This window comes from Pyrgilauda ruficollis, unplaced genomic scaffold, assembly GCF_017590135.1.
Source record: "Pyrgilauda ruficollis isolate IOZ18807 unplaced genomic scaffold, ASM1759013v1 scaffold29, whole genome shotgun sequence".
NCBI lineage: Eukaryota > Metazoa > Chordata > Aves > Passeriformes > Passeridae > Pyrgilauda > Pyrgilauda ruficollis.
In genome coordinates this window covers 8,887,957-8,910,718 of record NW_024524266.1, presented here as the reverse complement: position 1 = coordinate 8,910,718, position 22,762 = coordinate 8,887,957, and the positions used below count along the sequence as shown (strand labels likewise).

General features: G+C 43.5%; 1 protein-coding gene across 1 annotated transcript; it reads right to left on the bottom strand.

Annotated features, from left to right (window-relative positions):
- Positions 1-209: 209 nt before the first annotated feature.
- On the bottom strand, positions 210-22,510 carry GRPR (gastrin releasing peptide receptor). Its single transcript, XM_041472504.1, has 3 exons — positions 21,522-22,510; positions 4,404-4,755; positions 210-1,891 (listed from the first exon to the last, which is right to left on the bottom strand). The coding sequence occupies exons 1-3, from the start codon at positions 21,938-21,940 to the stop codon at positions 1,499-1,501; spliced, it is 1,164 nt and encodes a 387-aa protein (XP_041328438.1). The 5' UTR covers positions 21,941-22,510; the 3' UTR covers positions 210-1,498.
- Positions 22,511-22,762: the final 252 nt, after the last annotated feature.

Sequence of the window (22,762 nt, the reverse complement as noted above, 5' to 3'; positions counted from 1 at the left end):
ATGTCCAACCTCATCCAGAGCACAAAAGGGAAAATGAGGCAAAGTTTTCAGAGCTCTGCCTTTGGCATCAGAGCCTGTTTGAGACCCTGGAGACAGCAGATCCCACCAGCATCCCAAAGCAGCTGCAGACATGGGGCTGAGAGCTTTTACACTGCACACATGACTTTTTCTACAAACACAGAGCAAACCCAGGTAAAATTTTACCAGCTTTAATTTATCTTTTGGTGTGGTAATGAAAAAGATCATCATCAAAGAAGACAAGGACCATTAAAAACCCAATATTCTGCTACAGTGATTGGTTTACGGCCTCATTTGGCAGCAGTTTTATTTATCAGGTGTGCAGCTTCATTGAATGTCTTAGAGCCCAAGCACTTCAGGAGTTTATTATCTGCAGGACACTGTGCTCCTGTTCCAGAATAGATGGTATCTGGAACAGGAATTGTTCTGGGGCAAACTTTACAGTAGACCTGTTTCTCCAATCTGTCAGCCAGTTTTGGCACTCTGTCTCCACAGATTTCTGTGAAGACAGTAGGAAAAAATGTAGGCTGGAGATCGCACCTTGCATTGCTGATAGCTTTTGCTGAAAAACTAGTGCTTTACAAAGCACAAGCACATGAAAAATAGCTGTACATCAGTTTCTGCTATTGCCTGCCCTTAGTTAAACCTGACTCAAATTTTGTGGTACCACTTAGATGATGGAACTTTCACTATCTCACACCTTTGAAGACAGGAAGAACAAAATGCTTGGAAATGCAGTAAGGCTTGGAAATTGCCCTGCTGTCTCTTCCACAACACAGCAAAAGCTCACACAGTTGAAAGCTGTAAACATATTCCAACTCACATTTATTCACGTTAACTGCTTTCACATTGATGTGGTGCAAGATACTGCTCATTTCACATGGGGCCACAGACATGCCCCAGTAAATTCTTGATATCTTTAGACCATGAATTAATACTGTACTCAGGACATTAATAAATACTTGAAAAGTCTGTAAATGACCTATATTGGACTCCTTTGTAAAAGTATTTACCTTATTTAAATGGATTTATTTCTATGTCAAAATACATTACACCATGAAGTGACGGATGCAACTATTCTGACAAACTGTGTGCACCTGATATGGTCTTTATCACTGCTGCAAGTCTGCATAAGTTTGGGACTGAGCAGGAAGTGATGAAGATTCTGCAGAGCCAAAAAAGATTTGATCTTAAGGTGCTCATTTTGCTCTCACTGAAAGCACAGCAGCAGTCCCAGGGAGATCCTGTGGGCTGGTGCTCAATGATCTGATGCTCTGGCAATGCCTCAGTCCAGGGTGAAATGCTGGATGCTTCAACCTCAGCCCAAGATGAAATGTTGATTGCTTCAAGCTCCTCTGAGGTCTCTGAGCACACCACATCTCCTTGCACGTGCACGTGCACGCGTGTGTGCGCTGCTCACCATGCCCATGGAGCAAAGTCCAGTAGCCACGCTCAGCTATTATGTCCCTGACTGTGCCTTTTAGACACAGCCTTCGTGGCAGATGTGGTTGCCATTGATCAGGCTGAAGGTGGCCAGGGAGTGGTTGGTGCTCTTGAGGGAGGTCATTCGTGTGGTGCTCCTGGCCATGCTGTGGGAGCGGATGAGCAGCCGAGCTCTGCAGCACAGCAGCTGGTTGTTGAACTGCTTCCGAAAGCTCTTGCTGAGCAAGTAGAGAGCAAAGGGGTTGACACAAGAGTTAGTGAACGCCAGGATCCGAGCACAGATGCTGGCAATGAAATGCAGCACGGAGGTGTCCACCTCGGAGTAGTGGTAGGAGCGGTATAAGTAGATGATGTGAGTGGGCAGCCAGCAGAAGGCGAAGAGGCACACGAACACCAGCACGGTCCTGGCCAGGCGCTTGCGGGACTCAATCTGGACAAAGAAAGAGAAACACAGATTAGCTGCTGTTCCTAGCTCAGACCAGGGGCTGACTATTTTTGCCAGTGCTGCAGCTTCCCAACTAAATGGCAGGTGGCACATCCAGAGCAGGGAAATCTGGACTGCAGGTGAACACAGTCAAGAACTCTCCTTCTCTCTCCTCAACCCCCTTCTCTTATGAACAAATAATTCTGAGAATTTCTTATGTAAGAAGTAGTCTTTCTTTTCCTTTCTGTTTAGAAATAAAATTACCAGTGGCTTGTCACTTTGCAAAATCCCAGCTCTGGCAAGAAAAGTGTGGACAATCTGCATTAGTTATCCACACATAATATATACAATAATATGTAATTTTAATAAATTACCTTATTATTATTATTATTCCTATTATTATAATTAATTATCATGTAGGAGTCTGGGATATTTCACAGAGCTCACAGGCAGGACATTCTGCCATGGGGCCATGTGGTGTATGTACACAAAAGCGCTGTCAACAGCTCACAGCCCTTTAAGACCAAGTGTGGCACTCAGAGTCTGAAGCAGATGGAGAAACAAAAAGAGGATATTCTGTACTTGGAGGAACACCAAGGCAGCAGCAAGGTGGACCCTTCAGCTGAAAGCACTGGAGCCATCAGGAGAGAGCTACAGGTGGTGAATAGATGTCCACCTCTCGGCATAATCTGAGTTTTGTCAGGGAAAGGTGCTTTCACAAAGCCAGCTAGCACACAGTATAATCTTCATGCAGACCAGGCACACTTTTGTTTTACTTACTTCTACAGGCTTGTAGTCAACCCAAAGGTATTGCTCAGCTGAGGGAAGCTGAGGTAAACCATACCTTGTCTTTTGCCTACAAGTGCTGTACATTAAGATAACAAAGCCGCTGAAAAACACATCTCTCTTCCTTATGAACACAAAAGCCATGAAGGAGGTTGCCCAAAATGAGAAGAAAGACAGAGCTGCCCAGAAAAACCTGCTAAAATGCATCGGTCCCTGAGAGAGGTAATGCAGCCAGAGTTTGCAGGACTGGAAAATGTAACACTGCTGATCTTTTAGGGCTCCGTAATGTTCTCTGTGGTAATCCCACTAACGCTCCCCAGACATTCCTAGGGAATTAGCTGCATCCCACTTCTTGTACTTTTAAGTAGGATGTGAATGGCCTGCAACTGCTCCCAGTCTCAGCCCTGCTGCCCTTGCTCCTGCCCCAGTGCAGTCACAGCACCTGGCCAGGCTCCCAGGACACTGCCCCATCCTCACTCTGCTTCCAAGCCCCACAGGTAAATCAGAAACTGAGCATTTTACACAGGCTGATCTATTCTCAGGACAGCTGCAAGCAGGAAGCAGGCAGGAGAGACATGACAAGCCCATTTGGACTTTATTTCATGCCCCTTTAATGGCACTGACTAAAAATCAGCCACTGAGCTCAGGAAGGACTGACATGCACCAGATGATAATGTCTCCAGCGAGCAGGCTGAAAATTAAATCCTTTGAGAAAGGGCTCTCCTTGGCTAAACCATATATTCTTTTAAAATGTATTCTTAATTTGATATAGGGCTATTGAGGCCACATCTGCACTATAAAGAAAGGAAGCAATGCAATAAAGAAATCGATACCAGTTCTCTCAGATGGAGACGTATAGCACTTGAATGCACTGCAGGACGGGAATGATGGACGGAGGGTGCTAGACCAGCCTGGCCTTTTGCTTTCTTTAGAGCTCTCTCCCCAAAACCAAAGGGGAAAGGGCTGCTTGTACTGCTCACTTTATTGCCACTAATCAAAACAGCCATCGAATCAGCAGAGAAATGGCCTGCAGGGGAAAAGATTTAGGCACATTCAGAAGGGAAAAAGGATAAGGATTTCAGGGATTGCACATCACTTGATGGGCAAAACCCAAGTCTTTCCAGCCTTACTGCTTCAGCGTAGCACCTGAAGGCTGTGTAAGATGATTTTGTTGGGTCAGTCTAAGGTGGAGGTGTCAGCTGGATGCAACTGAGTGGACAATTGCTCAGCTATGAATGGCTTGTGTCAGTTTAGCTGAGGTTGAAGCACACCTCAGTTAAAAAGAAGAGGTAAGGCAAATAAGATAAATACATCAAGGTAAATAGGCTGTTTAGAAACAGGCAAGGCTTCACCCAAGGTTTTCTCTCTGACAAAGCAACTTTGTGAAGTTTTGACTTTATCCCATATCACCCCTTTGCTTCAATCTGCAAACACTGTATCTGCTCTGCCCCTTTCCCTGCATCCTAGTCAATACCTTCCCAGCCTTTGGCAAGGGTCTCCTGCTATGCTTGCCATGGTAACCACTCTGCCAAAGTCTCTGAACTTGCAAACAGGAGGAGATGTTCAGCCCTGTATTATGGCTTCTTTCATCCATTTAAATTCTTTTACCCCACCTAATCTATTAAAATCAGTATGACAGACACGGTCTGTTACAGTATAAATTTCCCTGTATTCCTTCTTTCCTCCCAGATTCATAGAGAATGTGGATTTTTGAAGAAAGTCAAATCTCTACCTGTTTCCTCACATGCACATTTCCTTCCACGGGGATGTTGTAAGCACTCCGGATCAAATTCTTAGCAATAAAATAATAATATACTGAAATTACAGATAGGGGAATAATATAAAATATGAGAAATGATGCCATTGAGTGGATTTTGGGATGCAGCCCATCTGAATGAGGGTAAGGAGCGCAGCTGATAAAGGTTTTATTAGTCCCTTTGTCATGGAAAGGGTGCAGATCTGAAAATACTGCTTCAGGGATGGCAAGCAACATGGATACAATCCAGATTATAGCAGCTCTCACACAAATCTTCATCAGTGCATGCGATGCTTGGATCTCCATTGGCCTTACTATAGCTTTATACCTAAAAAACAAACAGAAAAAGGATATAGTTTATTGACCTCAACATTCAAGCATAGTATTACTGCTTCCATTTCCCTTCCATTCAGAAATAAAAACACAAACAAAATCATTCTTTACTCAAGACTGGATTTTTTCTGGTGTTTTTAATTTCAATATTTGCAATAGATTTCTCAATTTAAACCAGAGCCACCTGTCATCAGTTCATTCAGTTTCATGTATTGATTATGAGTTAATTTAATTTGTAATTGACCCGACAAAGCACAGGGCTCCCTGATATTAACATGTTAATTAATATTAATGACATTAATATGTGTCCAAACAGCATTAAGACAGGAAGTGCAATTATAGACTTCTCTTCCAAAGTGTACAGCAGCCTACACCCCAGAACAGTGTTGAAGGAAACTGGGCTGAGATTTTGACATACTTTTCAAGCTGTGAGCATAGCGGTCTCCTGCAAATCTTATTTTTTCTCAAGCTACCAAGAGCATGCTTCATTGCTGTTTGGTGGTGTAGTGGGCAAGAGTTTTCTCTAACTCAATGCATTCAGGTAAAGTAGCCAGAAGTGCTAACTGAGTCTCTTGCAGAAAATCACCATTATTGCTCACTATTCTAGATACATAGAGACATTTTTTGACTTGAAATATTGTCTTTCATGACTTCAGCCTTTCAGAAAATTGTACCTTAGAATCCAAGAATATCAAAGAATTAAACTTGTTTGAAATTGGTGTGTGTAATGAGAAGAATGGAAAACATCAGAGCTTAATATATGCTGGAGCCCTGCTTCGGCAGGATTTGACATTCCAAGCAAGCCACAACTCACATATGCATTTAAGGAACATAGCAGAAGAAAAAAAAGGGTAATTAGGAGGGAGTATCTACAGATTTCACAAATTAGCATGGAGGGTCGTTATTATAACAGTTACAAACTCTTGGATATTTCTTCCAGGATCTGCCTCACTCTGCCCATGGTGCACTTGGCTCCCCCTTGGTCACTTCTCCCTGGGGACCGGTGTGTGCCTGGGTCCTGGGCTGTCCCAACCCTCTTTGGCATGGCAGGGTACATCACATCAGCTCCTCGAGTCCTTTTCTAAGCTCCTTCCAGCATCCTGGCTCCTTCAGACAGCTGAAGTGGGCACTGGGGTGGGAGCAGAGGCAGTGAGCACAACACCCTGCAGAGTGCGGGCGGCACAGCAGGGCCCCTCCATGGGGCAGCACAAACCAGGCTCCACGGACACTCCATGAGCCCCCACCTGCTATAGCCTGCATCATCCTAAAGCTCAACATTTGGAAGAGGAGTCCATCAGTCCTGAAGTGTTTTAACTGCGTAACTGCTTTATTTGCAGGATAAGCATGCATTCAACCTCTGATTATGTGCAATATCCTGCTCAGCACACCCAGCTTTCCCTCCATGTAGGTATACATGTGTCTACATATCTTTGTGTATGATTTTAAATACATACACATATTTATATGCATGTACATTCATGTATACATAACTACATACATAGTAACTTATTTTTATGAAGACTGCATCTAGACATTTTGTCATTTGTTGGTACTTCTTCATGCAGGTGTCTTGTGTAAAGGACTTTTCCTTCCATGTACTACCAACACCTTGCTCAGTAGTTTGCTGTTTAAACACTTACTCTCCAAGCTCTGCAGCTCCCCTTTTTTCCAGCTGCAGTGGCCAGGCACAGTATTTTTAAGGCTTGCTTAGCACCTCTTTAACTTTCACTCTGCAAACTGTGGATTAAGCGGTGTCATACCGCAAAGCACAATCTTCCAGCGCCAGATCATAAACTCAGGCGAAGAACGTCACAGCTCTTAAACAAATATGATGCTCTGGATATTGCAGTCATAAAACAGAAGTGCTAGGCAGATTACTAAGGAGTGGTGTTAAAATAGCTCCATTTATAGTGTCATTGACCAGATATAGATTATTGACAGAAACATGAGCTCACTGAAAGTCTTCAGTAAATCTTAAAGAAGAGAAATGCAAAAGGAACTTAATACCATATCAAGGTATTAGCAAATTTAGTTGATTCAAAGGTCTTTCTGCACAGGTTTACTGTATGCTTATCAACATGACGTTAGCATGATTATTTCAGGGATTGTCTTACAAAATATAGACAGCTGAGAGAATATTTTCTAGTATTATGTTCCAGGAACATGGATAAGTTAAAGAATATAGAGAAACTGTTTAATTTTTATTAACATTAACAGAGTTGGGGGAGCCAGAAATTACTCCATTTCAAGTTATTGGTACATTTTAATCAGAGATGGCATATACAAACAATTTAATTTAGACAGAACATAATTAGGAATGTCTAGGACCACTGGCACTGACTACTAGGTATTTAGTGTATTTTCAAACACTCCTACAGCAGATGTAACAGAAGATATGAGACACCTTGCGCTTGCAAAGGGTTCGCTCCCTTAGGATGGGAGTGAAAGAACACAAAGATAAAACAGAGGAAACAAAGGAAGGAAACAGATTTTGAAAACATAAGTTCTCAGGTGCAGAACCACAGGTAGGTATTTTCTTAATAGCCTGACAATCAAATAAAATTATTTTGCTGACTATCTGCATGACTTCCTTGATGGTGGGTAAATTTAAGCAGAGATCTCTAGTAATCTCTGTTCGTCTCCAAGTACTGATGTGTGACTGATCAGTACTGATCTGGCAGGAATCCCCATTTCCTGTTGCCTTGCTGATGTGCCAGTGTGTCTCTCCAGTTTGTGTTCCAGCACTCTGCCACACCAGCTCAGGCTCTGGACAGCAGCTACAGGGGCTGCTGCTGGTGAGGGCACAGGGGATGCTACACATGAGAAATTGGCCCCCCAGGCTGGTGCTTGGGCTGGGACACCACTAGATTTTCCTGTTGCTGGTGTTCAGAGTGTGAAAAAGCTGCACCTCCTGGCTGGCTTCTGAGTGGGACTCAGCAATGCCTTCACTTTTTTACTTTTCCATACCACTTTCCTGGCAGGGTCAAGCCTGGGGTTTATAATTTGTTTGACATTTCTTCAAAACTTCATCCAGGTAGTCTGGATTTGAGTAGCAGCTCATTCTGTTTTTCAGCATGTGTATTTCCAGTGTGTATGTCAAATAATATTTCAAGTTTCCACAGCTTTGTCCTCTGCAATTTGTTTTTCAATGAGTTGGCCTGAGGCATGCAACTTTCCTATATTTAACATCCAGCATGTGAATATTTCAATTCTCTTTGAAGGAGACATTGATTAATATACCTATACACCTTAGAGGAGCCATGGATCTCATGGAACTGTGTTTTCATGCATAATTTTTAGCCCAGGTCGTAACATGGCCTCTGAGAATGTGTGTCACATTGCATGCTCAGCTGTATGGAGTAGATCTAGACATGGCCCTGGACTGATCACCTCTGCTGCTTGCACATTCAGTCTCTAATTATTGAATTATTGCTTGAGATATATATATATTCTTTTCAGCTAAACTCCCTTCCCTATTGGTTTTTGAAGAAATTTTTGAAAAAGTTTAAAAACCAGAGGTACAATTCATGCACTGCAACAAAGCCCAAAACTTCAAAATATGCCTTGCGAAGATCCAGTTGAGTAAAAAAACACACAGTCAAGAACTCAGACCAAACAGCCCAGATGAAAATGACTGAGTTGCTGATCTGACTGGAAATATGAAAGAGATGCTGCCCTTTACTACCGCTCAGTCTTTGAATTGCTCTGTTCCCACTGGTGAAGCAGCCAGGTACACTGCAGCTGCCAACGACCTCCCAGCCAGGATGGATGCCAGTCAGCTCCTTGTCTCCCAGTCTCACTCAAAGAAGCCCTCAAAATAAATTATTCATGGGGCTATCCTAAGTGTGCTTAATGTAATTGCAATTCATGAGGCACTGTGAGGATTCCCCTGCTAAGGAAATCCTCCCCACACCAGGCACAATGACTCTGGTGCTGTCCCTGTTCTCCAGGGCAGTATTCAAGCCTCCAAGAGAAAGCTGGTGATTGTTTCTTCAACCCAGAACACCTGATCACTTTTTAACCTAATCCCAAAAATTCATGGTGGATTGGTAGGGGTCCACAGAGCACGTGCATCTCCACTGAATCCTTGAAAATATCTTTTACACATTCCTTAGGATCTCTATTGTGCTCAATGAGTAATTGTTTCTCACAAGTGAAACTACTGAAATGACCATAAACCACTAAAATGTGGCACACCCAAGGTTCTTCTGTGGTAAATACCTTTCCCACCGAGGTTACTATGCCAGGGAAACAGGAAAACTGTGTCATTGTCCCTGTGTTAATAATAATGTAACTAATGATAGCATCACCTAATGTACTCTAAAGCTTGGAGTATGCAAACATTGGTTAATACCATGCACTTAGCCCCAAAGCTTCAGCTTCAAATATAAACACAGAAGTAGCTGCAGCATGAAAAAGACACTTACAGACACACTGTCCAAAGATACCAACCAAAATATGGCCCCAAATGGATATCAGTGTTTCCTAGGTGTAGTTTCTCTGTTGGTACAGAAATATTTTATCCATCTTTGTGCTCCTCAGCTGAGCCACGAAAATACACGCCACCTGAAGCATAAACAGGCTTTGCCTTCAAAGCCATACTGCCTATACATTTCTAAGCATAGAAGGGCTGCAATTTTGCTCTCTGGGGAAGAAAGGACCTTATCCACAAAGACTGCAGCCTCTGTGCTTCCTTCACAGCTTTTTCCTGTCACCTTCATCTACTTACTTATGCCTGCTACAACAGCCACAAAAATTAAATGAAAATAACTAAAGCATGGGGAGGAAAATCAGATGTTTCCCTGGGAATTTAAATTAATTTAGCTCCATATGGCTAAGTATCTGGTTTTGGTTTTTTTGTTGGTTTTTTTTACGGAAGTAACTTTATGCTGTGTGGAGAAGCTGGTGCTATAGGCAGCCTCAGCTTGCTCTCCTCTTCTCATGACTTCTTGGTATTAATGCCTTTCTCCCTTCCCTTATGACAGCAAGGAAAGCTAATGTAGATGACCTGGGAGTGGAGGGAGAGAAAATGGCTGAAAAAGGCTCTGCCACAGAGTACTGCCCTTTTCTATCTCAGTCCTTCCAAGCACGTCCATCTTTCTACACCTTAACATCACATTTGCAAGAAATATAAGAGAAAAAAAAGGTCTGCCCATCCTTCCTCCGGAGAAAAGGGACAGTGCCCCTCCAAAATGAATTTGCAGGAGTACTTAAATGTCAAGGAAAGTTTCCTTCAAGTAGTATCATCTGTTACCATGCCCTACACCTTTTATATAAAAAGATCCTGTGCCCCACTCTCTAATTTGTATCATGGTTTAAAACCCAAGTGTATTAAAACCTGTTCAAACAAGATTTCAGAAGCTTTGTCCACCCTTCCTTCATTACTGGTCCCACTGTTTAGACTGCATCAGGCTGGTGGAAAGATGTACATATTGCCACTTTCTCTCTGAAGTGAGAAATCCACTTACAAAGTTTTGAATCTGTTTGAACTGTGCTCTATTTTGAGAAGTTGAGCTAATTTGAAACTCAGACTTAAATAAAAAAGCAGGGATTGGCTGGAACAGACTGATATCTTACAGAAACAGTCACGTAAATTGCTGAGAAGTGAAAACACTGAGTTCCTCCCAGTTCTAGAAAATGAGCTCCTGGAATTGCCATGACTTCCTGTGGTAAGAATGGAAGAACTGCCTCTCAGTCAGCATGTCCCCCATACTTCTTCTGTTCCCACTTGTAACTGATATAGTGAGAAAAGTGCAATTTGCAGTCCCTCTGATCCCATTTGTAAGGTTAATGGCACATTGGTCTGGTCCTGGTCTGAGAACAAACTGAACAAAAATCCTTTCATTAAGATTTTGCAATTAAGTTCTATGAGCATCATATTAATGTTTTGACCACATAATATGAAGGACTGGCTCAATTACCATGCAAAAAAGCCTCAGGCAACAGAGAAAAACTGATGCCATGGAAAAACTACGTAAATGAAGAAGATGGAGCCCTGTTGAGTGTGAAGCTCCACCTGGAAAGCAAGAAAAGAGTCTTATTAAATATACCAAGAAATTTATGACAAATGCAATGCCACAAACTTTCTTTATTGTTTCCACCATGGATGTTATGAATATTTATAGCTCTGAAGACAATTCAGTAAATCCACAAAATTGCTAGACTGTCTAACCCATCAACACGCTCCGACAACCTATTCTGGGTCTATCTGCTTTCTGCATACTTAGTTAAGATTATCATTATTATGCATGATTCTTGAGTGAACATCTGTTATTATAATCTTTAGTAAATTGCATATGGGCACAAAGACATCTCTAATGGGCAAATCTTAAATACACTGGCAGGTACTGCCTACTTTATCTTTTTATTAATTTAACATTTAAATGGAAAGAAAAAGGAGGCATTGATGGAAGTGGCACAGCACTTACTTTTAAAGCATATGTTCAAAACTCAATCTGTATACCTGCATACTGCTACGTTATCCTGGAATATGGACAAATAAGAATATCAGTCTAGGAATGCCCAAATTCAGAATTGAGATGGAGTGTTTTAGAGTCCACTGAACTGTACTACATACTGGTGAAGGAGACCTTAAATACTAATCATAGTATTGATAGTGAGTGTGTTATTCCTAATCATAACCATCAACAACCTAAAATATTTCAGAAATTAACTATACATATGAAAAACAATGGATTAAAAGGTTACTGCAGGAAATAGTGTGAGTTCTATGGACATCAGAAGAATCCCCATGACACCCAGGTAGTTATTCCCAGAAGGTGATCTTCAGCTTCATGCCAGGTTAAAGATTTCAGTGGGGCCAGCTTCATGGATCCTTGCGAACAGATGTGAGACCTGCTGTCTGGGGGCCCCTGCAAGGCTGGGACCTATCCATTTACAGAACCACAGAATATTCTGAGCTGGAAGGGACTCACAAGGATCACTGAATCCCACTCCTGGCCCTGCACAGGATACCCTAAGAGTCAGACCTTGTGCCTGAGAGCAATGTCCAAATTCTTGAACTCTTGTCAGGCTAGTGCTGTGACCACTTCCCTGGGGAGCCTATTCCAGTGCCCAACCACCCTCTGGGTGAAGAACCTTTTCCTGATATCCAACCTAAACCTCCCTTGATACAACTTCATGCCATTCCCTTGGGTCCTGCTGCTGGTCACTACAGAGAAGAAATCAGTGTCTGCCCCTCCTTTTCCCCTCACAAGGAAGTTGCAAGTGCAGTGAGGCCTCCCCTCAGTCTCCTCCAGGCTGGACAGACCAAGTGACCTCAGCTGCTCCTCATACAGCTTCTCCTTGAGACCCTTCACCATCTTTGTTGCCCTCCTTTGGATGCTCTGTAATAGTTTAATATCTTTCTTATATCGTGGTGCCCAGAACTGCCCCCAGCACTCGAGGTGAGGCCGCCCCAGTGCAGGGCACAGAGGGACAATCCCCTCCCTTTCCAAGGGACAGTCCCCTCACTTGCCTGGATGGTGATGCAGGGCCTGTTGCCCCCCTGGATAAGGTTTGGAAACATCCTTTAATTTCACAACCGGTGAGCTCCCACTCAGCTCCCCAGCACCAGCTAAGCACTGCTCACATTTCTGGCTGCTCAGTGCCTGTGTGCAGCCAGAGGGATGTGCCTGCTCGAGCCATGAGGCACCAGAGCACGGGCTGGTGTCGGGGTTGCGATGTGGTGAGCATCTGAAGGCAGCTGGGAGAACTGGTGCTGGCATGGGGCCACCAGGCATGAGAAGGAGCAAGCCCCAGGAATGCTTCCATACAAGGCTTTACTGCCTCAGCCCAAGTCTCCAGGGATGTCAGCAGCCTGGGAGTGGGAGATCTGCATGCCTGAGGATTGAACTATGACCAGGGCAACTAAAGCTGCAGCCTCAGATATGGACTCCTTATTTCACTAGAGAATCTGCCTTACCTCTGCTGAAAGCACCACCTTTGGTGCATAAAGACAGAATCACTGAGTAATCTAAGCAGGTGGCATAACTGCTGGATATCCCACAGCGCCAGTTATAGAAATTCATTAGAGTTTCTAAAAATGGCAGTTTCTCACCAGAAAAAGTCCTGCCTGTACAATAAATCAATACCGTACCGTGTTTTGACAGAGAAAGAAGAGCTCATCATTGACCTAAATATTAGCACTTCCATAAGCTATAGTAGCTGTGGTGTGCTTATATTAATTTTATGGAAATAGAATAAAAAGGTATATATATTTAGAACCAAGGCTAGGTTGGATGAGGCTTTGGGCAACCTGGTCTACTGGAAGGTGTTCCTGCCCACTTCTGGGGGGTCGGAAGTAGATGACCACTAAGGTCTCTTCCAACCCAAACCATTCTATGATTCTGTTAACTTTAGAGAAGCGGATTTCCTAAAGTTAAAAGCAGCTTTCAAATCAACTGACTGAGAACACAAATCTAAAAGGGTATCACTAACTATACATTAGCTGCTGACTTCCAGCCTGCTCCCTGGTGTCTCCCTCCTTGCCATGAAAAACACATGGCAAAAAGCTGCCCTGGATAACAGAAAAGGAAGAGTCATGCTAAAACCTCAAAGAAGTAATTACAAAAATCAATATGCAACAGATGGGGAAAAAAAAAGCAAAAGTAAATGACAGCAAGTATTGGAGTTTTAAAATGTTGATGACTGATAAGGGAAGCTGAAGGAGCCAACAAATTATCAAAGGTCACTCTGCAACAGACAAGTGTGCATTTTTAAATACATCAGGAATAAAAAGAATCAGTAAGTCAGGCATATACATAAATAGTGAAGATATGAACAATGATGAGATGGAAGTGAAAAGCAGTAACTCGATAGTTGTCTTCAGGACCAAATGAGCCGGAGATCTGTGTGGTTCTATACTGTGTGTGCAGGACTACACATGTAGCAGAAAACTTGTGAGATGTATTAAGGAAGCTGTGGGCCAACATCTGCTAACACCAACTAATTTCACACCAGCAGGCCTGAATAATTTACACCTAGGAGTACTAAAAGAACCAGCTGAGAAACAAGTGGTGCTAGTTTTTTTTACAAATGTGGAAAAAGTGATGAATTTCCTCAGAAGTGGAGAACTGGCTTCAAAGATGTGATGTTCAGAAAAGCTGGATGATGTGACCAAGAAAAGTGCCAATATTTGTGCTGCCCATGGCCAGTTGCAGAGGGAGTAAGAGATAGGTTAATCCTGCTAACAGGTGATAATTAATATGTCTGTCTTGTTTAACACACAGCAGATGTCGGTGTTGTTTTATCTGGTCACAACATAACAGGGGATGTAAATAGGGTGTGGGCCACGCTGGTGTACAGAGGAGCTGCAGCTTTCGTGGGCGTGTTGGCACAGGTGCATATAGATATGCACATGTGTGAACCAGGGTACCTGTGGTCCTCCCTCTCCTATCCATGCAATCCCTGTCCCACTCCCCTAAGACAGAGTTAAAATTAGGACTCCTGATCTGGGAAGGGGGGATTCCAGGTGGGGACCCTGAGCCCTATGCTTCCCTAGCAGCGCATCAAGTGTGGTGGTAAAAAGCAGTGTGTGGAACCATTCGTAGCCTGGGTCCTGGGAACTTTCTCTAGCTGCAGTGCTATTTATTGTGTGTATCACCTGACTTGAGCACGCTATAAAACCTTTGCTGGAAAAGTTTGCAGATGACACAGTGGCTAACCAGACTGAGAATGTTGTAGAGTCATTGGGGTAAATGGCCATAGTCTAAAACAAACCATTTTAACTCAGTTATGTGTAAAATAGTAAATACAAGAGCCAAGTGAGCTGGAGATTAAAAAAAAAAAAATAAAAATTAGTGCTCTGTTAAGAAAAGAAGAAGATAAAAGAAGCAACTCTTAGAGCAACTCTTCTGCATGTGACAAAATGAGATATCCTATGGGATTCTCATGGTGTCATGGCTTTAATTCCATATAAAGCTAAGCCAGTTATATGATTATTAAGTCCTTTCTGTGGTTTCAGTAAATAGGTGTCATGAGAGATCATCACCACTATATGAACCTTCAGCAGCATGTAGGGGCTGAACAATCAATTGCTATCCTTGACTGCTCTAATCAGAGCCATAGAACAGCTTGGTTAGGAGGGGACCTTTAAAGGATTAACAAGCCCGCCCCCCTGCAATAAGCAAGGATATCTTCCATTAAGTCAGTATGCTCAAGGACCCATCCAAGCTGGCCTTGAACACTTCGAGAGATTGGGTATCCACCACTTCTCTGGGCAAGCTCCCTTCAGTGCCTTACAACCCTCATTATGAAATATTTCTTCCTTATGTCTAACTTAAACCCACTTTCTTTCAGTTTAAAACCATTGCCCTCTGTCCATTACAGGTCCTGGTAAAAAGTTCCTCTCTGTCTTTCTTATAAACCCCTTTAAGTATTGAAAGGCGACAATAAGATATTCCCAGAACCTTCTCTTCTCCAGACTGAACAACCCCAACTCTCTCAGCATTTCAGGTTTGCTGTGAGTTAGGTTATTATGCAGTGGTTAGAGGTCAGACAAATTTCAATTTGAAACATGACCTGAGTTCTAAGGAGAGAGGGTAACAGAGTGCCAGATACACCAGAGGCGGCAGAGTGATATATGCGCCTTTAGTCTGAATACTCAGAAAGCAGCCTCATGTCACTGGAAAGATTTGTTTTAATCCAAATCCTGTGAGATATTCAGCAGCCTCTGCGCACAGGTGTGGGCAAGAACTACTGCTGAGCTGATGGCTAATGTGGTATCTTCTAGTCCTGCACCCACATCTCTGGTTCTCCCAGGTCACTTGAACATTCATGTCTCAATCTCACGCTTCAGGGTAGCCTGAAGGTGTGAAGAAACATTTTTTCCCTCAGGGCATCATGGTACTGTTTTCTGTCCTGCCTTCCCAGAGAGATGCAGAGACTGACTGTGAACAGAGGGCAAGTGAAGACAGGATGGGCAGAGCTCTGACAATGCTTCTCCCTTTGATGCTCCACAGTTTTCTGCAGTCCAGTTAAACAGATCACTGGCCTGGCATAGTAAGGAGGTTTCTGCAAGGCATCTCCAGCTTTCTGCTCTTCTCTACAGCAGAGCACTTGGCTTGCTGCTGGGATGCCTTTAGGTGCCTCAGTACTGTGAGAGGCCCATGGACTGTCCCTGTTTTCTGCCCCATGGCACAGGAACTTTGAAAGCCCTTGCTCTGCCTGAGATGCTACGCAGCAGACACTGTGTGGGGGGGTTGCAGAGCCTGCTATGGGCAGGAGATCACGGCCCATGGTGTCCTAGATTGTACAGGGTGAGGTGGGCACCTGGGTGTCAAACTGCTGAAAAACAAGGTGAGGGGATTCCATAGGGACCATGGTGAATTCTCTTTCCAAAATAAAGGAAAACAGGTTGTTGCAAGGGTTGTTTCCGAGCAAAGCAGTTACCGCATGCTCCACAGCGTGGTTGTGCCTGCTTCTACTTTTTCACCTCAGCTACCTCCTACTCTTCTCAGCCAGGCTCTTGTCCACATCTGAACATCAAATAGTGAGACATAAACTGATGGGTCCTCCGTAAGCTCATCTCCTTGCTTGAGTGATGGTGAAATCCCAGCCCACTGCTGGGACACACAGCCAGCAAATTCTCTGCAGCCGGTTGCACCTTAATAACAGTATGTACAGCACCTCGTACTATGAGACCATGACAACTGATTGGGGGTTTTAGGTTTTACTGAAATGTAAACAATAGGTAATCTGACTTTTCTTCCTTTTTATTGCTTAAATATTGACAGTCTCCAGCACATTAGCACTGACTCTAAAGATTTCCGTACCAGCCCCACTGCTATAAATGGGAGCTCTAATCTTCCTGGTTATAGAAGTGCATCTATTGTGTTTTGGCCATCTGCTCTGGTTAATCAAGATATTAAGAAAGTTTGTGCTTTTTGATCAGTTACTCTTGGTGCAGATGAATTCAGGGGCTGAGGAAATGAGAGTTAAAACTAAGGGTGTAAAGAGAGTCCAGCAAGCAGGATCTAAGACTCTTGTACATCAGCTGAAGAAGATAGGTGTATATCACCCTGCATCCATCAGCACATGAAGGGCAGCAGCATAGACACTGTGTCAGTGGCAAGGGTGGAAATCTGCCTGATGCTTCAGTGTCAGGGAAGGCTTTGGGCTGGGCCCCAAAGTCCCTCCAGGTTTCTTCCCTGTGTCTAGAATACCCAGAATACATTCTAAACTACTACGGACTTGGCACTTTACAACTGATGGTAATTTTTTAAAAAAAGTGTCATTATGTAAATGAACTCAGGGAAATCTGGGTTGACTTTTCATAGCTTTTTATTACCGTGGCTTCCCTTAGTCCGGTAGTGGAGATATAAACTAGTGATTGTAAAGTAAAATAAATGAAGTGGCACATAGATATTATACCTCCTGTAGTATTGTAGGTAATATTAATAGTAGGGTCTGGAGACATCTAAATCACAGAAGAGATGAGTCCACTAAACAAAGACTTTTGCATGTTTAAAAGTGTTTGTAGAAGTTCTGGATTCGTTTCTTTCCTTGCACTGCTGCTTTTTTTTAGAAGTGTTGTTTCAGTTTTATTTCTTAGCTAAACAAACCATCATATGAGTTCAGAGGAACATCAAAATTTGTGTTCGTGGTGAATTTCAAGGGACCCAGCAGAGCTGGGAGCCCTGCAGCATACCTGCAGCATTCCTGCACCCAAGGCACTAAGGTCAACATTTCCAAAGCCAACATCCTCATTTCAGGCGTCCCACATGACAGCAACCCTGCTGTCTGCAGCTGGTTTTACCACTGTAAGCCACCTAATGTCCCCTGTAATGTCACTGCCCATATCCCACCACGCTGTCACTCCCACCACAGGACTGCAGGCAGCCCCGGCTGGCAGGCATGCTGCAGCTTTACCAGAATCCACCTAATCCAAGGTGCTTAGAGTAAAGATGCTGCATGTAAACTCCAATTACATTTTACATTACTCTGCTGTGTGCTCGTAAAAACAGCATTGCTTCAGGAAGGTTTCGCTGCATGAGCAGCAGGGCATTTCGATCTTTTACCATGTCAGCCTAACAGTGAAGAACTATGATCAATGCTCGACAGCCTGGCTAATTCAAATGCAAATGCACATACTCTGTCAGTCACGGGAGAAAGCCAATTAAATAAAGACATCTCCCATGACATGGGCAATTAAATAGTTGCTTTTCCTCTTGCTGTGCAAAGATTTTCCTTAATTTCCTGTCCCTTGCTGAGACAGCCTTGGCTTTTCTGCCTGGGCTAGAATGCTCAGGTGTCACTGCTCTCACGGGTGCCTCTGCACCGCTTATCCTTGCACTGAGGAGGAGGTGAAGGAGGAGGAGGAAGGCAGAAACCAAACTCCCGTTTTTTCTGGGGTAAACTGAGCAGTAGCTGAAGAAACCACTGGCTCGACAGTGCAGAGCAGCAGGGCAGACAGTTGTCCTTCCCTTACCAACATCATTTATAGTGTTTCTAAAACACACAAACATCATGCACACACATGGGCTGCTGGTTTCCTCGCTCTTGTATACTCAGCACTGGCGCCTTATCACTCATGGAAGGTGGCTGGAAGCACAGCACACGCCTTAACCCTCTCCTGGCTGCTCTGAAAATCTGACACACTTGCAGGAAAACAGGTGTCTCCCGACAGCTCCCACTGCTCCTGCAAATGCAGCCAGACAGATGCAAGCACTGCACAGACAGTGGAGTGGTCCCCGAGGAAATACATTTATACTATTGTTAACTTTTTTTTGCCCTTTCTTATATATTTTCTGAAATAACAGTGAAATCTGAAGGAAATCTCATGATTGTACATAGACACATCCTAAGCACCCAGGGACACTCTGGCTGTCCCTTGCTGCTCAAACCTATGCAAGCATGCTCAGCTGTGTCCGTACATGCAGAGAGCACTTGCAGGCTGGGAGGCTCCCACTGCAGGAAAAGCTGAGGTCAGCAGTTTGTCCCTCTGTTTCTCCTTGAGAAATGTGCAAATGAACAGTCAATCCTCTGGACAATCCGTCATCCTGCTGGGCCAAACCACTGAGCAGCTTTAGGCGCTCTGTGCAGCAGGCTGGCACTCAGCCAAGTGTTTGCAGTCACTGGCAGATGAGATATTCCTAACACAGGGCAAAGTGGAAATGGAAATAATGAAAGTATACCTCAGGAAGGCATATACTTATGCACTGATGATGTCAGTGCAAAAACCTACTAAGACTGGGCCCCTTGTTTTCAGAAGGTGATCCGATGCAGCCAGGACAATTTGTACCATTGTTGCAATGTAGCATAAGTGTCTCACACTCTCACATACTCTATCTGCCCATCACACCTACCCACTGCCTTTCACCTTGTGTTTCAATGGTCATGTCTCTGGAAATGACCCTCTTGTATCACACTCCAATGTCTTTCTTTACACATCAGACTTCTGTTCCCTGTAATGTCTCTCTAGGCATCACCATGATATGTTCAGTAATGCCAGCAGTTGCTTCCATTTGCTTTTGTCAATGGAAGGATGCTGAAACCAAGAGGGTTTTGTGGTAATTTTTTGCAGATGATGAATTATAGACACAAGGTCTGTAGTACACTGACAAATCTCCCTTTCCTTGGAGACGGTGCCTAGTAATGCTATTCAGAGCAGGTTTAGGAGGTACATGGCCTATGGCTTTGATTAGTGAGAACAGGGACATTCACATACTCGTGAGCATCTCAGGTAGGATTCACCTCACTGAGTATCAATCATCTCACCACCACGCCCCCTTTTTCTGTTTCCCTTCTTGCAGTGCCATGTCTGTCATCAGAAATGAGTGTCTATGAAACCACCCCACATGTCAGGCTCAACATCTCACCTGCAGGTGTTGGGCTTCCAGACCCTCCACAGCCCCTAGCCACGCTGGTTCACATTCAGCTCACATTCTGGAAGTTTACCCTTTACATTTTAAGGTTATTTCTCTAATGATTCTGACATGATTAATACTGGAGTCTGGAGTTCAGGGTGACAGCTTCAAGGAGCTAGACTAATGGGCTGTGAGCTGACAAAATAGAGAGTGTATTATTTTGTAACAAAATTAACCCAGAACCGCTGATAATTTATCAAAATAGAAACTTCTGCAAACTTAACAGGTAAAGAACACTTGTGTTTCAATGCACAGCATATTAGATTCGTAAACCTAACAAAGTTACAAGTTTCATTATTATCTCCTTCGGCAGTGGACCACAGATGCATTAGAAGAGGGTAAAATGATCCCTTGGAAATGGAAACATTTGATCATCAGTGCAGCATGATGGTTAACAGGTTCCTGATAAGGCTGAAGTTCAGAACTTGAAGTCACAAAACCCCAAGCTTGGCACAGCTGCTGTTTTCTGTTCTGTCACTTCAGGCAAAAAGTGCTATTGATGTGCTGCTCAGTAAAAGCATTTGCAATGTTTACTTTATGTAGCCATGTGATCAAATAGCAATAAATATCTCTAACATAATCTTCTTTACAATACATTTTTGTTTTCCTTACACCCCTTGAAACTTACATTACGGCTTACATTACAGCTTTAGAAAGATGTATTTTCCTGAAGAGATACTTATTGTTTTCCCAGCATTTTCTTCAGAGTGGTCAGAGTGGATCCAGACGCCACAGCAAGCACCACATCAAACTCAGGAGCAAAAGCGCATGTGGTCTTTCACTAGTGCAGTTTTCCTATCTTCACAGCACTTTAAAGCATATTGCTTTAAGACTTTTATCTACACATAGGCCTGTTTGTCATCTGCTACTGGGACAGACAGTGCTATTTTTATATATCCCAACACAGAGGAGAGGACAAACATATTGACCATTCTGTCTCTGAAACACCAAGGAGTTACTGCTTTCGTTGAGACTGCAAAAAGTATATTGAAGTATGTGTATGAACTACATTGAAATCTGAACAAAAGTAGTCTGATGTTTTAAAGCAGCTTAGCAAGAGACAGTGGCATGCAAGAGACCACCCAAAACAAACCTAGTTTCACTTATTTGTGAGCAAGGATACAATCCCCATATCTTTTTCGATCACAAAAAAACCTGAAATAATTTTTCACTCAGTACTTCAGTGTCAGTTCAGCATGGTGACAATGTGTTCCTTAATCTCTTTTGGAAGCATTCAGAAAATAAAACAGCATATTTACTACACATTATTTTTTACTAAACATTATTGAAAAATGAAGCTTCCTAATCAACAACATAGATTAGTTTTGACTGGATAAGGGGCAAATTGTTTAACCAAGGGAAATACACCGACTATGGCAACTGCGATTCCTGGCTTCAGGCAAGCTCATTAGAATATTTGAAAAATATTGTATGAAATATTGTCTCACATGTTATTAACTTTAAGGAAGCAAGCCACTATGAAGAAAGAATTGATTCTCATTGCACTTTAAATTGCTGCTCCAGTGCCTTCGCACTTCATGAAGTATGGATCAATTATCTTTTTGGCAAATATGAACATGCTGTCTTTTAGCAGAGCTTCATCAATGGCATTTTCTCCCTCTGGTCTTTAGCTTGATCTGCTCTTGTCTCTCTTGGAATTAATGTAGACTACTAACTAAATTGCACAAACATTTATTTTATAAAAAGTATCCTCTGTTCAGTCTGCATCATCAAGTTGTATGCTAATATTCACCAGAAATCACCTGAGGTGATTCTTCTTTCCTCATCTCACTATAAAGAAACATTTTACCTGAAAATAGAAATTTATAATTGTGCATTTTATGGAGTCATAATTATGCAGGCTTCTTTTCAAGGCAACAGCAGCAAAGCTTACCTGTCAGCTGAGAGAGCAGTGAGAGTAAAGACTGACACCCCTACAGAGGTGAGCTGTATGAAGGGGATAAGTTTGCATCCAGTTCTGCCAAACAGCCACTCGTCAGCAAGGTACCTGCTGGCATCCACAGGCACACAAGTCACTAAAAGCAGCAGGTCTCCCAGAGCCAAACTGGAAATGAACAAATTAGGGACATTTCTCATGGATTTCACAGTACAGAAGATCTTAATCAAAGTGATATTGCCAATAAGGCCTATCAGAATGATGATCCCATAGATAGTGGGGATGGCGTAGAGGAATGCTGGATAAAACCAGTCTTCCCCCAGGAGGGAAAAGTTTGCACTCTGGTTGACAGAGATGTTATAGAAAATGAAGTTGTCTGTTTCTAGGTCTAGCAGAAGGCACTCTCCAGATGCCATTGTCCTACTTGGCTCTTCTCGGAAAACAGCTTTCTTCTTTGAAAGTCCTCTAATTCCTCAAATTAATTTCTTGCTTTAATTTTGCTGCTCCTTGCTGGCTTTAAACAGTCAGAGGAGTTTAAAAGTCATATCACTTTGTGACACATCTTGTCAACAACCCAACCAAAAAGCACCTGCAGCTTGCTCCACAGTCCTGTTTCCATAAGGTGAAAGCAGAACCTGTTTTAGCATTGTTTGAATTGTGAAACTTGCCTTTTCCTCCTTGACTTCTCTTGCTGTTAAGTATTCCTCAGCTCTGGAAGGCCAAATATCAAATTCAAAGACCAGCAAGTGGCAGGCATTTTCGCAAACGGGGCTCGTCAAACTCCCAGCTCGGGGTCTGCCCGGCAGCTCCGAGTCCGAAAGCAGCGAGTTACAGAAAGCAAGAACTTTCGGGAGTTGCTGCCACGCTGCATTGCCAATCCCTCCCGCTTTCGGCGCCTGCCATCGCCAGCCGGATTTAAAGCGAGGGGGGAAAGCGGGGCTCGGCTGGCGGCTCGGATCCTATAGGCAGGATGTTCCGGACGTCAGTCCTTGCGCTGCTTCCCACGGGGTGCGCGGGCTGCCGGCAGCGCGCCGGGAGCGCCGGGAGCGCGGCCGCCTGCTGGAGGCTCCGGGCAGCGCCGCCCTTAACTCTTTAGGTGACAAAACACACATCTGCTCTCTTAGGGCTCCCACGTGCGTCATCGGCTCGCCACCCACTCCCTCCCCTCCCCCCAAAAAAACCCCCAAAACCAAATCTCTTCCCCCTCCCCCACAAAAACCCATCCCCAAATCTCCCCC

What these genes read in the sequence shown, in the direction of transcription:
- GRPR (XM_041472504.1), bottom strand. Translation starts at nt 21,940, where the DNA reads ATGGCATCTGGAGAGTGCCTTCTGCTAGACCTAGAAACAGACAACTTC. An exon ending in ACTGCTCTCTCAGCTGACAG is followed by an intron (nt 4,756 to 21,521) that starts GTAAGCTTTGCT and finishes TTTGTTTTTTAG; the next exon opens with GTATAAAGCTATAGTAAGGC. An exon ending in ATGTGCATGTGAGGAAACAG is followed by an intron (nt 1,892 to 4,403) that starts GTAGAGATTTGA and finishes TTCTTTGTCCAG; the next exon opens with ATTGAGTCCCGCAAGCGCCT.